This window comes from Pelophylax lessonae (assembly GCF_965119305.1).
Source record: "Pelophylax lessonae genome assembly, chromosome: 10".
In the NCBI taxonomy this organism is placed as follows: domain Eukaryota; kingdom Metazoa; phylum Chordata; class Amphibia; order Anura; family Ranidae; genus Pelophylax; species Pelophylax lessonae.
Window position 1 is genome coordinate 169,848,998 of NC_138777.1, and position 16,916 is coordinate 169,865,913.

At 39.4% G+C, this 16,916-nt stretch overlaps 1 protein-coding gene across 1 annotated transcript in view; it reads right to left on the reverse strand.

Annotated features, from left to right (window-relative positions):
• The window catches only part of LOC309564944 (uncharacterized protein), a 143,380-nt gene that overhangs the window by 16,842 nt on the left and 109,622 nt on the right, over positions 1 to 16,916 (reverse strand). Inside the window, exons 16-18 of the mRNA XM_082269655.1 lie at positions 13,565 to 13,751; positions 10,541 to 10,686; positions 1,074 to 1,169 (exon numbers count right to left, since the gene is read on the reverse strand). Of these exons, the coding sequence (XP_082125781.1) occupies positions 1,074 to 1,169; positions 10,541 to 10,686; positions 13,565 to 13,751 (429 nt within the window). The remainder of the gene's footprint in view (positions 1 to 1,073; positions 1,170 to 10,540; positions 10,687 to 13,564; positions 13,752 to 16,916) is intronic.

A 16,916-nucleotide genomic window follows, 5' to 3' on the forward strand; every position in this document is an offset into this window, starting at 1 on the left:
GTTACTGCAGGCAAATCTATGCTATGACTGATGGCTGAAATGTGAGTCTGTAATTGGGTCAGTGTTTACTGCAGGTCAGGCTGGATGACTCACAGATGCAGGTCTCTGGTTCATGCCCCTGGATCTGGAAGTTTGGAGAAACTTCTAGAAGCTAGTGGGTGGAGGCCAGGAATGCTGATCTGCATACTTGAGGGAACATGACCAATCCCCAGAAAGAGGGCCTGGCAAGGGGGTTGTGTCAGCCCTTAAAGATGGAAGAGCCATGCCAGCAGCGAAGTCCGGTGGAAGATGGAGTGCTAAAGAGACTTCCGGTGGCCTTAGAGAGGGGCCCTATGTCTGGGGGGGGGGGGGGGGCTCTGCCTCCAGGCTTGGCTTGGGTTTGCTTGGGAAGATCCTGACAGCAATGTGGTTTGAAAGGAATGTTGCCTAAGGAGCAGCATGGAGCAAGGAGAACAGTGTGAGTACATCAGCACAGCTGTGGATTCAAAATATGTATGTAGCAAGCCTTTCGGGAGGACAGTATTGTGCTAAACCCTTCCTTTCCCTTGCCCTGGGAGATCTTCGGAACAGCCAGGTGGGCTGGTAAAGAAGCAGCCAGGAGAGTGCTGACCTCACAGAGCTGGACTGGCACCAGCTCAGCCTCTCAGCGAAAGCCTGAGCCGGCCGCTCCCGCCCCCTCCACAGCCCAGCGCTCCAGTGAGCGAGGAGGGGGCAGAGCAAAGAGCTGTGACTGACAGTCAGTAGCCCTCTGCTTGGGGAGCTGTGAGAACTGAGCAATTGGCGGTGTTTGATAGTTCTGTTCTCAGTGATAGAGGCGTCGGGGGACACCTAGGTAAGTATGATTCTAAAATAAAAGAAAAACCCCATACATCTCTTTTTAAGAAAAGAACCCATATGCAAAACTAAGCGTTTCCTTGTACGTGAGGTTAGTTATCGGTGTCTGAAAGAAGGACAGAAAAGGACTGAGTTTTTCATACAGAAGAGAGGGAGGGGGCAACACTTTAGTCCAGACACATATCCTTAAGTTGGCATAGTAAGTATTTTGAGTTATAATCCTCTGCAACTTGGATTACCTTTGTATTGCGGGAGCTGGTTCCAATACTCGGTACTGATCCATAATCTTATCAAGCAGTTTTTGCTTTTCATGCTTAAGCTCTGTCAGCTTTTCTCTATGAATAAAAAAAACAACAAAAAAAACAATGACCATTTGGTATAGACAATTTCTACTTGTATTTCTAGGTTTTATTTCAAAAATATTTGATGTCTTTCAGAAGTGCTATGTAATGAAATTGGGCAGACTAGATGGGCCAAATGGTTCTTATCTGCCGACACATTCTATGTTTCTATGTTTCTATGTATAATAAAGGACAAGTTCCATCCCTGAGCTGTAGAAAAGTGCTTCTACGTCAGTAAATATATGGTGGAGAAGTAAAACGAGTGGGCAAGACCCTAAAGACTCATTTACAGTTCTGCACATAGAAGACACTTCTGCACCTTTTAAAATCCATTTTCCATATTGTGCACATGCCCTTCCTGTATGTGTATGGCAAAATACATAAAATACAAAATTCAGCCAAGCGCTCACTCCGAAGGGGAACCCTGGCGTGCTGCTCTCCTCAGGCAGGGAACTCCAACATGGGTACATGGAAAAAGAGAGAAAGGAGGCGGTCCTGATTTGAAGGACATGTTCCAGTTCATACATGGTGGATTCTTGTAACACAATTTTATTATCTTCATGTCTGTGAGTATGCATTTGGCATTTTATTAAACATTTTGCAAACAGTGACCACGGGTAATGCACTAGGTGTTTGCGCCTCCTTTCTCTCTTTTTCCATGGCAAAATACATGATAAATGAAGTGTAATTTTACTTGTGTTTTGCTCTCATTTTATGTGCAGTACTATTAGTTGTTGTGGAAGAAGCATTCTATGGACAAAAATCCCAGAAAATGCAGCAAGCTTGTTTTTTTTTTTTTTTTTTTAACAAAATAACTTAAAATACTAGTGCTACCTCACTGCTTCTCTAATTTTAACCACTTGAGCTCCAGAAGATTTTAGCCTCTTCATGACCAGGCCATGTTTTGCTATTTAGCAATGAGTTTCTTTAACTGGTAATTGCGCGGTCATACACAAATGAAATTTATGTCATTTTTTTTTACACAAATAGAGCTTTCTTTTGGTGGGATTTGATCACCACTGGATTTTTTGTGCTATAAATGAAAAAACATTTTGAAAAAAAAAAACAATATTTCTTACCTTGTTACAAAACATATCCAAAAAAATGTTTTAAGAAAACAAAATGTATTCTGCTACATGTCTGAAAGTTATAGAGTCTACAATGATGATATATATATATATATATATATATATACTGGAATTTTTATATCATTCTTTTTACAATAATAGCAATGATCAGTGACTTATAGTGGGACTGTGATAGCATGGCGGGAAATCTGTCACTAACTGACACTGGGGAGGAACTTACACTGACATCACCAGCGACACTAATACACTGTCACTGTACTAATGACACTGGCTGGAAGGGGGTTAACATTTAAGGGCAATCAAGAGGTTAACTCTGTGTCTAACAATGTTTACTATGTGTACTGTGTGCTGCTTTTACTAAGCTGTGTGCCATTTTTTTACTCCCTGGTTTGCAGAGAGAAAAAAAAGAAAAAGGCACATTGCTGCTGTCTGTAGATCCCTGTTTTGTTTAGCATCACAGGGCTCTCTTCTGTCATTCGCTCAGCTGACCAGCGAGTTCTGGCCATAAGTCCTTGGCCGGGACCCCCTGGTGTCTTTATTCAACCTTACCAACTATGATCAGCTTGAGCTGTAGCGAATGACAGCACAGCAGGGGCAGCAGGTAAGTTCATGTGACCTCTACACAGAACTACAAAATTACATACATGATCCAGGGCTACAAGAGCTGCAGGGACGCCCTGTCGCAGTATAAGTGCGGTGGGTGGTCCTGAAGCAGTTAAAGCGACGCTGTGTTACATAAAGATTATCACCAAAATAGTGCACCAAAACCAGTCCCAAAAAGTCCATAAAACTGTGATGAAATAATATTCATGCGTCCACCAGATATTCCCGTGGTCACCACGGGCAACTGTGAGATACCTTTCCCTCTAGGCAGGAACTCACTAGATTCATATGCCACTCATTTGCATGTTTGGCATATAGAGCTTGTATATAACCATAGGTTCCTGGGGGGTGCTGGTGTATTATTCCTCTTATAAACCGACTCATTGGTAACAGTACATGTAAAGGAAATAAAATAGTCCCCGATAGTGTAGTAATTTTAAAAGCACCTCTTTATTAAAAAGAATGGCACTCACAAAAGTTAAAAAATCGCTCATCTCAATCACATGTTGGCACATCAGTAATGAAAAAGCTAACACCCATCTCTCACCACCTCTGCAAATCACGGCCACATCCGATAATTCACGTCTGGTTCCGGCTCTGACGTTACTTCTGGTTACCATGTAGCCATGTCCCAAAGCATTTCGTCTTTACAACTTCATCACAGGGAGTGGTTAAGCAGCATGGTAACTATACTTTTATATTCCCTTCCTTACAAACGTTACCCCTTATTCCTCCAGCGTTTCCATGGCCACACAGACAATGTACAATGGGTCAGCCAAATTGCCATGCTTGTATTTATTCAACTATTCCATTAACCCCTACTTTGTCAGCCCTGCCCTGGAACTATACATTCCTTCATTATAAGTGATAAAGTTTTTACATTTCTCCTATATAAAATGCATCAAAATCAGATTCTCACTCTCTAAAACCTTGAGAATTAATACGATATTAAAAAAATCTTATAAAATAAACAAAAATCAATATTACAAAAATGAGTTCATGGCAATCCTCCTATAATAGATTTTAATTGAACCTTCCTTTAAAATTCATACATAAAGCATAATATTCACAGTCTAAATACAGAACATTAATAATCAATAATCACTAATAAGGCAAATTTATAATAAATTTGATATTCAAACCATCCGGTGGCAAAGAATGGAGATTATAATTCCACTTCATTTCTCTCCTGGAGAGGTCCCTAACCTTGTTGAACCCCCTCCAGGAGGGATATACCCTATCTACACCTCAAAATTGCAAATCAGAGCCAAAATGTTGAGACACACTGTGATGTCTATAACCCTTTAGAATATTTTGTACATGTCCAGCAATCTTTTTGGAATGTTAGTGGTAAAGGATGGTGGCGCTACTTCTGTAGGTATGTATGAAAAAATAGTAGTACGTTTTTGTGTAAAGGATAAATAACTGGTATTAAAGTTTTATATATTGAGGTTAAAAACTCCCTTGACAAATATGATGTGGGTATTAAAGTGCTCTAGTGCTATGTGCAATCGTGTGGTAAAAATAATTATGATGATAATTATAATAATTAATTAGGTTTAAATAACGGAATATAAATAAATATATATATAGTTGCACACTGGTACACAATAACTGTATATACTATACTAAGTATTAGATAATAAGCAAAAAGTAAAAAAGTGCTGGTGACCAACTGATGTATATGACACCAATAATAAGTGACTTTGATGTGATCAAAAAGGTGAGGAATACCTTAAACAATGGAATATAAATTTAAAGTGCTCTAATGCTTTGTGCAGTTAGTGATATAAACAAGTATAATAAATAAATAATAAATAACCAAATAAACAATAGTGGTAAGATATAAAAGTCCTTCTATTCAATCCCAAAAGTTCTACTGCTGTAGGCTGTATGATGCAATCAGCCACATTGATCCAAAAGTGCTTGTGTGCAAGAAACAGTCTGGAGAGGATAAATGCTGCAAACTTGTGATCCATTTAGTGGTTTAGGCTCCTGATGATGTCAATGCTGACGAAACGCATAGAACTGGACCGTACGTCGCTCTGTCACTTCCGCTAAAGTGGTTCTGCGCTTTGGAACGCATCTCCAGCCTGATGATGATAGCACAAGCGAAATGCATTGTGGTCTCTGCTAAACCCGGAAGTTGAGAGGAAGAATATTGTCACCTCCTATCGCACTGGAACGCATGCCGGAACGCACGCCGGACCGCGGCCACGCTACAAGGGTAAACTAGGAAGGAGATTATCAGGAGACTGCAGATCCTGCACCCCCGATCCTACTACCCATAGCAACCGATGCGCATTGCCCTGTGCCAGGTGGGCACAACAATAGGTAAGCAGCCACTTTTTATGTTTACTATGATTTAAAATAAAGTTACAGTATTACACTATTTTTGGCTTCTTATCGTTCTCCCTGCATATGGGCTTAATATATACCGACTTGAGGTAATTAATGGAGGAGTGAGGAGAAGGAGCATATTACTATTTTTTTCAAGCCATCCTTTGTTGCAAACCATATAAATAATCAAGGTGAAGTGAAGGTGTGCCTTTGGTCTGATCCACCAAAAGAAAAAGGATCACAGGCTTTTGAGGTCTGTGTGACCTACTTGGATCTGGTAAGAGGCAACGATTACCATCCCTATTCACTGGAGCACCTGATTTTTAAGCAATCAAAATCCACATTATTCTGCATGAACTGTTTGGATCACGGTCCACGATTGAAGCCCTCTACAAGCACTTATTCATTTTATTATTTTTTTTGCTAAATAATTTATTTATTAATTAATCTATGCATTTATATATTGGAATTTTTTTAAACTAGTTTTTTATCAAGCACGTTAATGGTATTTTACTGCACTGTCCAGCACTTTATATATATATTTTTGTATTGCCCAGTACACTTTTGTGTCACTAGCACTTCACCATTTTAAGTGATTTTGTATATGATAACTGGCTTTCTGCTTTTTACCTATTTTATACATTGTTTATCACACTAGATAAAAGAGCTAGTATTTTATGCATTTCAATTTATATATTATAATTTGCACAATAGAATTGCACTTTACCAATAATAATAACATCCAAGGACACCAGCGCCTTTTTACTAATTTTATCCCACTTTTGGATCAATGTGGCTGATTGCATCATACAGCCTACAGCAGTAGAACTTTTGGGATTGAATAGAAGGACTTTTATATCTTACGACTATTGTTTATTTGGTTATTTATTATTTATTTATTATACTTGTTTATATCACTAACTGCAGAAAGCATTAGAGCACTTTAAATTTATATTGCATTGTTTAAGGGATTCATCACCTTTTTGATCACATCAAAGTCACTTATTATTGGTGTCATATACATCAGTCGGTCACCAGCACTTTTCTACTTTTTGCTTATTATCTAATACTTACTATAGTATATGCAGTTATTGTGTACCAGTGTGCAACTATATATATTTATTTATATTCCATTATTTACACCTAATTCATTATTATAATTATCATCATAATTGTTTTTACCACACGATTGCACATAGCACTAGAGCACTTTAATACCCACATCGTATTTGTCAAGGGACTTTTTAACTTCAATATCTAAATGTTTAATACCAGTTATTTATCCTTTACATACAAACATACTACTATTTTTTCATGCATACCTACAGAAGTAGCGCCACCATCCTTTACCACTAACATTTCAATTTTATACTTCACACCTTGGTGAGGAGTATTTAAGGGAGGCAGCAACATCACCTTCAGATTATTCTTTTGTCCACATTTGCGTGGGATTTTCCACTTTACAATCTTTTTGGAGGTCATTTACTGTGTACCACATGAGTTAAATCACAGGGACATTAAAACACAAACTACATGTGTAGTATTACATGTTATTAACTCGTATTCACAATTTGTGACCTGCAGTGCATTTCCTCATGTTTCCCCTTGCGTGTCTACATGCTTTGCACGTATTACTATTAAAAGGTAGGTCTAGTTAGGACTGGTCTAATATTTTCTTAACCTCATTTTCGCCAAAGTTACATGCCCTCCTATAAATAAGGGATGGTTTGCTAGGTAACACAGGGCCCATTACTCTGTTCATAGCCAGTATATGCCAATGTTTTTGAAAAATGTCCTCCTCCTCTTTATACTGGCAATGATAATCTGAGATAAATTTCCATAGTTGCTACCCGTTCTCATCACAATTCTCCTTGTCCTGTAAATAGTTCTCCCTTGAAATAGCTAATACATCCTCTATGGTTTTATCCAATTGATCAGGTGCCTATCCTTTTTGTATAAATCTCTCTTTAATGTTTGAAAGACTGAACCACAATGTCTTGGTTATTCATACAATTCCCTCTTATACGCATCAACTGACCTTGCGGAATATTCCATAACCACACAGGATGGTGGTCACTACCTATTGATAAATGGCTGTTTCTGTGAGTTTGAAATAAACCTCAGTAGCTAAACCTTTATCTTGTTTAAAAATGCTAACATCTAAAAAATTTATATTATTCTTACTATATTGATATTCAAGTTCAATGTTCTTATTTTTACTAAGCTCGGCCATGAACATATGTACACTTTGCTCTGAGCTTTCCCAAATCATCAGGAGGTCATCTATAAACCTCTGGAAGAACAATAGTTCTGGTCTCTGTTTATTTTGTGCCCATTGCAACACCACTTTTCTGGGTGTAGAAGGAACCCTGGTACCAGAAGTAATTACGGGACAGACAGAAGTCCACGCTTTTCACAAAAATGTATTTTTTTGGTATATAGATCTATATATCCCACCTATTTAATGCACATTTAAGGGCTAGTAGGGCATCCTCATGCTGTATAAAAGTATACAGCTATAAAATATCAGCGGTTACTAAACACACATCTGATCTTTCTACCAAAACTACCTTTTTCAATAATTGTAGTACATTTTTTGTATCTTTTAGGTAGGCCTTTGTCTGAAATACAACAGGTTGGAGAAAAGCATCCAGATATTCCCCCGACATGGCCAACACGGAACAATACCATTCATAATCAGACAGCCGGGGGGGGGGGGGATTGAGGATTTTTACTTATTTTTTGGGTAGAGTGTGTATAGTTTTCCTTTTTGATCAATATCCTAGCTCTATATACCAGTTCTACTACTGACTTCAATTCTTCTCTATATCCAATATATCCACCATATCCTATAGATATTCTGATCCAACATCATTTCTCTCAATTGGGTATGATAAAATTCTATATCCATAATAACTACCCCCCCCCCCATCCCTTTATCCACTGGTCTTTCATTTATATATTTTTGTTTCTCCCAACTTTTAGTACTCTCTCTTAAATAAGGCAGGTTAACCTGTAGACATGGGGGAATTAAACATAGATTTATTTCCTAGCCCAATGTTTAGGCCAGCACTTGTTGGCACTTCCTTAATTATAGAATCTAGAGAATTATTTAAAAAATGATTTCTTTTAATGTATTCGCTGTATATACAGGCGGTCCCCAGGTTACAAACAAGATAGGTACTGTAGGTTTGTTCTTAAGTTGAATTTGTTTGTAAGTCGGAACAGGTACATTTTTTGAGTATAGCTCCAGCAAAAAAAAATATTTTAAATTTTTTGGATAGCAGAGGGAAGGGTTAACACCCTTGTAACATTTGTTTTGCTGACTGGGACCTTGTTCAGAAGATTTCACCTTACTTTCTGTCCCTAAGATAATAGGATTTTGAAAATTTCGGGTTGTTAGGAAAGGATTGTGATAAAACCCATGATAACTTAAAAGTGTGAATTTCCCTTCCTAGGGGTAGATTTCCTCTCACTTCCTGTTTTCTCTCTCCGTTTGTAAGTAGGAGTCGTTCGTAAGTCGGATGTTTGTAACCCGGGGATGTTTGTATGTATGAGTATCAATGTATACATCAAATTTGCTTATTGGTTTTCTTTGAGCACATTTCAAACCTGAATTTAAGATATTAATTTTTTTATGTGTCAGTGTCACATTAATCAAATTATAAATACCTTAATTTAATATTCTTTTTTAGTTTTTTTTTATTATTATTTGAAGCCTTCATCCTGTCCTCCATTCTCTACCCCTCTTCCTGTTTTTTTTCCTCTCCACTCTGGTTCAGTGTATTTGGGTAATCTTTCGGTCCCCCTACCTCTTTCCTTTTCCCTCTGCCTTGCAATTTTAGGAGGTAGATGGGGTATATACCTTCTGTAAGGTGGTCCAATAGGGATAAGGACCTCTCCAGGAAAGAAACTAAATGGATTTATAGTCTCCATTCTTTGGCCCTGGATGGTTTGAGTACTGATGTCCTTAATGTAAATTGCTTTATTAGTGATTATTAAAGTACTTTACTAAGACTGTGGATATTATGCTTTACGTATGGATTTAAAGAAGGGTAATTTCATATCTATTATAGGAGGATTTGTCAAGAACTCATTATTGTAATTTAAATTTTACTTTATTTTATTAGATTTTTTTAATATTGTATGAATTCTCAAGGTTTTAGAGAGTGAGAATTAGATTTTTATGCGTTATACAGTATATAGAAAAATGTAAATCCATTATCACTTTTATTCAAGAAATGTATGGGGTTTTTTTGGCGGTGGTGGCAAAGTAATGGTTAATTGAATGGTTGGATAAATATGCATAGTGATTTTGCTGACCCACTATACTTTGTCCATGTGGCTATAGAAACTCTGAAGGATTAAGGGTTAAGGTTTAGGATGAGGATATAAAATTATAGATGCCATGCCATGTAGCCACTCCCTGGGAGGAAGTTGGAAGGATGAAATGTGTTGGGCATAGCTACATGGCAATCAGAGGTGATTTCAGAGAGAGAACCAGAAGTGACATATTGGATGCGGCTGTGAGTTTTAGATGTGGTGAGAGGTGGGTGTTAGCGCTTTCGTTATGACACTCAGGTAATGCTGCTATGATTGAGATAAGGGTATTTTAACTTTGACTTTTGTGAGTGGCATTCTTTTTAATAAAGAGGTGTTTTTAATATTGCTACACTATCGGGGGCTGTTTTGTTATAAACCAATGAGTTGGTTTATAACCAGGTGGAGGAACAATACACCAGACCCCCCAGGAACCTATGGATATATACAAGCTCTATATGGCAATCATGAAAATGAGTGGCAAATGAATCTGTTGAGTTCCTGCCTAGAGGGAAAGGTGTCTCACATTTGCATGTAGTGACCATGGAAATATCTAGTGAATGCTTGAATATTGCTGCATCACAGTTTTATGGACTTGCTGGGGCTGTTTTTGGTGCACTATTTTCACTATATCTAAAATAAATACTTTATGTAACACACTGCTTAAAAATTAGAGTAGCAGTGAGTCGGCACTCTTATTTTAACTTCTTTTGTAATTGATATTGGAGTAAGGCAGCTGAAGTGAATTCTTTTATTGAATTTTTCATTTAATTTATTTTTTTATTTTGCTGGGCGAAATTGGGATTTTGAAAATATGCACATGCTTTTGAGTACAGGGTAAACTTGTGACTATTGATTTTTTTTTTAAATACACAACATTAAAAAAAATTGCTTCCCATACACAGTATGTTTTTGCCCTTACTCTTCCCACAGTACATATATCATCATTTCTGTCTGCAGCCAGAATGCAGGTCAATTGTTCCTAAAGCTGAAGTATAATTATTTTGACATTACCGGAATTGCCTCTCCTCCTCTTGTCTCAAAGCTCCGCTCTCCAGACTGCGCTCTAATAAGTCACGGTTATCGTGTGATAGAGTGTTAATCTGAGACAGCAAGAAGTTATTCTGATCTTGAAGAGACAATTTCACCTGGGATAATACCTGTAAGATACCAAACAACTATTATATGGGCTATGACCAAACACTAAAAAATGGTAAATCATAATTGGACAGCTGTTCTACTACTATATCATGTATCCACCTTTACTATAAGCAGTTGTTAATCACTACGCAAGGACAGTAGTTTGCAGTGGTTTATGATGACTGTGTATGCCGAACATACCTTTGGGCAGTGAATAGCATAAACCAAAATGAATCTTCAGGACTGGCATCCAGACAAACAATAAGTATATGTGTACATGGGTAAATGTGCAATCAATTACAATGTGTGGGCTAATGGGTAGATACAGAACACTTTTCCATTGCGGTCCTAGTCACCAAGAAGGAAGAATAGGTCTGCAATGAGGTGGGCCATGAGTGAAGCTGTGGATGGGCTACTGGAACTTCATGAAAAATTAGCATCAACAGCAACAGTCCGGAGAGCTTACAGAGCAACAAGAAAACCCTTTTCTCTTCTCACAACTACACCTCCTGGCATTGAAGTTAAAGCGGAGTTCCAGCCTTTTCTGTGTTTATTTAAAGTCAGCAGCTACAAAAAGTGTAGCTGCTGACTTTTAATAAACACACACTCACCTGTCCCAGGATCCAGCGATGCAGCCGCTCAAACCCTTGATCCTCTCCCTCTCCTCTAAGGGCCACCGGCATCTATAGTGTGGGCACCCAAAGGTGACAGCTTGCGGCTTAACAGCCAGGTGCGCACTGCGCATGCACAAGTTGCGCTGCGCATCCTGAATGGCGGAGCAATCTTCTGGGAACTGTGACGTTACCCAGAAGATTGCAGGGAGGGGTAGAGGAGAACTTCCACTCGGGGTGCTGCAGCACTCCAAGCAGAAGTGGGAGAGGGTACCTGTCCAAACTAGGTACCCGCTCCCCCCTTAAAAAAAATAATAAAATATTACATGCCAAATGTGTCAGGAGTACTTACAGCAGAAGTATCACTTTTGGGTGGAACTCTGCTTTAAAGAGTGAGGTAAAATAGAGATACATTTACCAGCCATTACTTTATAATAATTGTAACACTGCTGCCTGGCCTGCTGGCTGGAGTGATACAGTTATATCTACCGAGCCACCACAAATTTTATGATAAGGCAGTTTGGTTCAATTAAAATTCCGAAAGTATCCGAATTTCTGAATTACAATAGTACCAAATGTAAATGAATCTGAAATAATGAAATTAAATTTGGTCAAAATTCGAATTGAATTCGGACACAAAGTTGAAAAAAAAAGGAATTCCAAATCAAACTTGAAAACAAGAATAGAATAAAATAGAATATAAAATAAAGGAATGGAATAGAAAAGAATAGAACAGAATAGAGTAAAACAAAACAGAATAGAATAGAAAATAAAAGAATAGAAGAGAACAGAAAAGAATAGAAAATAAAGGAATAGAACATAAAAGAAAACAATAGAATAGCAAATAATAAAGGTAAAACAGAAAGAAAAACTAGAAAAGAAAAAAACTGCATAACAAAAGAAATTAAATGAATAGAATAGAAAAAAATGGAATCAATTAGAATAGAATAGAAAAGAATTGAATAGAATAGAAAAGAATAGAAAAAACAATAGAATATAGAAGAATAAAATGAAAAAAAGAATAAAACCGTCTCCCGAAATTCTAATTTTGAATAGAATGAATTTGAATCGAATAGATTAGAATAGAAAAAAAAATAGAAAAGAAAAGAATAGAAAATAATAATTTTGTGAGATGCGCTATAGTTTGAATAGTGATCAACAAGGGCAATTTGAAAATTCTGCTGAAAAAATAAAAAATTTCCAATATAGTTGCGCAAGTCTTCATATAGCCCATATGCCATCAAAACACATATGGATTGTAGATTTTGGATTGTAACACACATACAGCTGGAAATCCTGAGTGCTGCTAGGGCACAGTAACATGTAAGTGTACACCCGGCGGGAAGAACATTGTTGTTTTTTTATTTGAATCCATTAATAAACTACCTGCTCTATGACGAGTTCCTCTCTGTGATCTCTTGATACATGCCAAAATGGTGCTTAAATCAAACATATATGTACATTGTACAAGGGCTACCTGACCTGACAAAAATAACAATCCAATATTCAAATCGTTACAAACTCAAGTCGATTCGAAATTGAAAACAAAATGGAAATGTGTACATCATATTCCTGCTGTCAGAGTCCAGTACCAGTGCAACCAAACAGCGGTCACAGGCATGTACCTGTGTACAAAAACCTCTGTATGGCTAGTGTCCGATCAACATCTGTCTCAGTGTGCAAGTGCACACCAAAACATCTGTCACACTGTACCATTGCACAAAAACATCTGCAATACTAGTGTCCCATCAACATCTGATGTGAAAGCTGAAAACTTTCTTATATGTGAAAATTAAAAAAAAAAAGTCAAATTTGAAAGAAAATTTGAACTTGAATCCGAAAAAAATTAGAATTTGAAAAATTTGAATTATGTTGAAATTTTTTGAATTTTGTTGACTTTTCGAATTCGGTCAAATTCAGAAAATTCTCATCTAGTTAGAATATGAATAAACTCAGTGAAATGAAACAAATTCTGAAAACAAATGAAAGTAAATAAACTAATCTAATTAAACAAAATTAGTTAAATAATGAATTGGAAGAAAAAAAAATTTTTTTTTTTCATTTTGCACGTCTACTACCAGGGAAGAAACAGGTGAGACAGTATTGCCCATGGGATATTTTCACACAAAGAAAAGAAAGCATAATGGGATGTGCCAGATGCTTAACTAGGTGTATACTGTCTACATAATTTAGGCATCTCTTAAATAATTTTGTACGCTTTATCATGGCTAACACTGTGAAGCATTAACATGTATTCTTACAATGATACCAATAAAGAGAAGGTAACCTGGCACTGCTCGTTTAGCACTGTATTACTGATCTCCATCCGCTGTACAAACTCTTTCAGTTCCATACGCTCTCTTTCGAGTTGTTCACTCTGTCTCTGGACAGCTCCTAGCTCCCTCTTTAGTTCTCTCAACTCTGATGTCTTTTCATTAGAACTCTTCTCTAAGTGTGACAGTTCCTCCCGGAGCCTATATGGGTAAAACAGGTTAAGAATGACTTCTTCTCATACTCAATCAGTTATCTTCTTTCATACCACTTAAAACTATTCTATAGTATGCAGATTGTTTTCAGAGCTTTTTCAAGACAGATTGATCTGCAGTAACATGGAGGATTTACAAATTATGAGAACGTTTCCTTCGTTTCCCATTTTTGTATCCCTGGACAAGTGGAAAGAGGTGCAGAAGTTGACGAGAAGAGGTCTGAAGGCGTTTTTTTATAGTGGGAAACTGTCTCTCCTCTTGCTTAGTGGCCTGTATAGTTGAAAAGTAGCAAAATGGAAAAAGAAATGTGGGACTTTAAATGAGTACAGCTAGACAAAGAGGTTATTACTGTATATATAGTTTGTACTTAATGGTATTGTAAATGATAAATAATCCATATATTCCATATAAATACAAAAATAATAACTTTTCAAAATCATTAATAATAAATAGGGTTGAGCGGACACCTAGATGTCCGTGTTCGACGGGTTCGGCCGAACTTTAAAAAAAAGTCCGGGTCCGTGTCCCGGACTTTTACCGAACTTTTCCCGGACACCGAACCCCATTGAAGTCAATGGGGACCCGAACTTTAAGGCACTAAAATGGCTCTAAAACACCAAAGGAAAGGGCTAGAGTGCTGCAAATGGCAGCAAAACGTAATTAAGAGCATGGCAAGTGCTCTGCAAACAAATGTGGATAGGGAAATAACTTAAAACAACAAAAAAAAACAGAAAAATAAAACAATGTTCTTCTTCATCTCTGAAGGACGAGGCCCATATGGAGTAGGAGGGAGGTTGAGGTGGTGGTGGATGTGGCGGTGACATAGGCGTGCGCACAGGGTGTGCTGGGTGTGCCTGGGCACACCCTAATCACCTAGGGCACATAGCATTGCCAGTGAGGAGATGGGAAAGATCTCCCTGGGACCTGCTCTGCTCTATTTCTCCTTGCCTACAGGTACATGGCCCCGATACATTACTCTCCCTGCTGGCAAACACATGCATGTGTATTTCAACTTTGGGGTGCACACCTTAATGCAATAGGCTGCGCACACCTATGGGCGGTGTAGGTGGAAGCGGCGGTGGAGGAGGACCAGGGCCGGATTAACAGCATCATGGGCTTGGTGCTGAGGATTTTGAAGGGCCTTAAGGGCCGTGCCTTGCCATGCACCCAGAGGAGGAAGGGTGCAGCCATGCATGCCTAATTCAACATGGGATGCTGTCTCTGAAGCCCATAAACACATCCATGCATCGCCAACTGTCCCTCCTTGTCCGGCCTTCACGCTGTGTGGGGAGGTTCTGAGGGTGCTGCCTGGGGAAGCGAGCATAGAAGCCAGACTTCTGTGTTTACAAGTGACAGAAGAGCGGTAACAGTGAATATGGCCAACCCGGGGCCTATATAAAAGGTAGGGGCCTGGAGCTGCAGCTCCAATAGCCCCTACATTAATCTGGCCCTGAGGAGGAGGACGAGGTAGCCAACACTGCTTCTTTTCAAAAATTTTAAATGAGGGTACACCCCAAAAGAGTGAGAAAGAGCAAAAATGGAACAATGGGTGGGTAAGGTCGGTATCCATTGCTATTCTGCATAAGGTACGGAAAAGTCCCGTGGGATCCATGCCTGGTTCATTTTAATGAACGTGAGCTTGTCCACATTGTCTCTGGACAGGCGGCTGCGCTTGTCTGTTATAACGCCCCCAGCCGTGCTAAATACCCGTTCAGATAATACACTGGCTGCAGGGCACGCCAGCACCTCCAAGGCGTAAAGGGCAAGCTCAGGCCATGTGCCCAATTTGGAGACCCAGAAGTTGAAGGGGGCAGACCCGTCATTCACTACATGTAGGCGTGTGCACACATACTGCTCCACCATGTTGGTAAAATGCTGCCTCCTGCTAAGACGTTCCATCTGAGCTGCTGGTGCTGCTGTTTGTTGTGGCGTGCTGACAAAGCTTTTCCACATTTCGGCCATGCTAACCCTGCCTTCTGAGGTGCTGGCGGTGCCCTGGTTGCGTTGGCGACCTCCTCCTCCTCCTCCTCTGCCTTGTGCTTCCACTGTGGCCCCGCTGTCAGATGGGAATGCCAGCAGCATGGCGTCTACCAGCGTGCGCTTGTACTCGCGCATCTTGCGATCGCGCTCCATTGATTGAATTAAGGACGGTACGTTGTCCTTGTAACGGGGATCCAGCAGCGTGGCCACCCAGTAATCAGCACAAGTTAGAATGTGGGCAACTCGGCGGTCGTTGTGGAGACACTGCAGCATGTAATCGCTCATGTGTGCCAGGCTGCCCAGAGGCGACGAAAGGCTGTCCTCTGTGGGAGGTGTATCGTCCGTGTCCTCTGTATCCCCCCAGCCACGCACCAGTGATGGCCATGAGCTGGCCTGGGTGCCACCCTGCTGTGAACATGGTTCCATCTCCTCCTCCAGCTCCTCCTCCTCCTCATCCTCCTCATCCTCCAGAACTGTGCCCCTGCTGGACAATTGTGTCCCTGGCGTTTGTGTGTGCAGGAACCCACCCTCGGAGCCCCTTGCGAATGACTGCCCTGAAAGCCTTTGAAATGTTACCTCTTCATCCTCCTCCTCCTCCTCCTCATCCTGTGCCACATCCTCTTCCATCATCGCCCAAATTGTTTTTTCAAGGAGGCATAGAAGTGGGATAGTTAAGCTGAGAATGGCGTCATTGCCACTGGCCATGTTGGTGGAGTACCCAAAACAGCGCAACAAGGCACAATATATGCAAATGTCAAATATGCAAACTATGCCGCAATTTAATGTTTTTTACACCAAAAGGGTGTGTATTGAATAGCGGAATAGGATAAAAAACTGTGTATCTCACACGTACAAACACAGACTAGGCCCGATTAAATTTTTTCCTACCCTAAAGGGAGGATGAGGAAGAGGAGTATGGAACATGCAGCACCCTCAAATCTTCAGAAGTATGAGATGAACCCCAAAAACTTGGAAAGGTGGATCTCTCTCACACGTACCAACACAGACTATCCCCCAATTTAACTGATCCCCAAAGGTTTTTGATTAAATAGCGGAATAGAAAATATGATCCAAAAAAAGTGTATGTATATCACACGTACACAACCACACTAGGCCCCAATTACTATTGTTTGTACCCCTAAAAGGCTAGATGAGGAGTAGGGGGGGTATGGA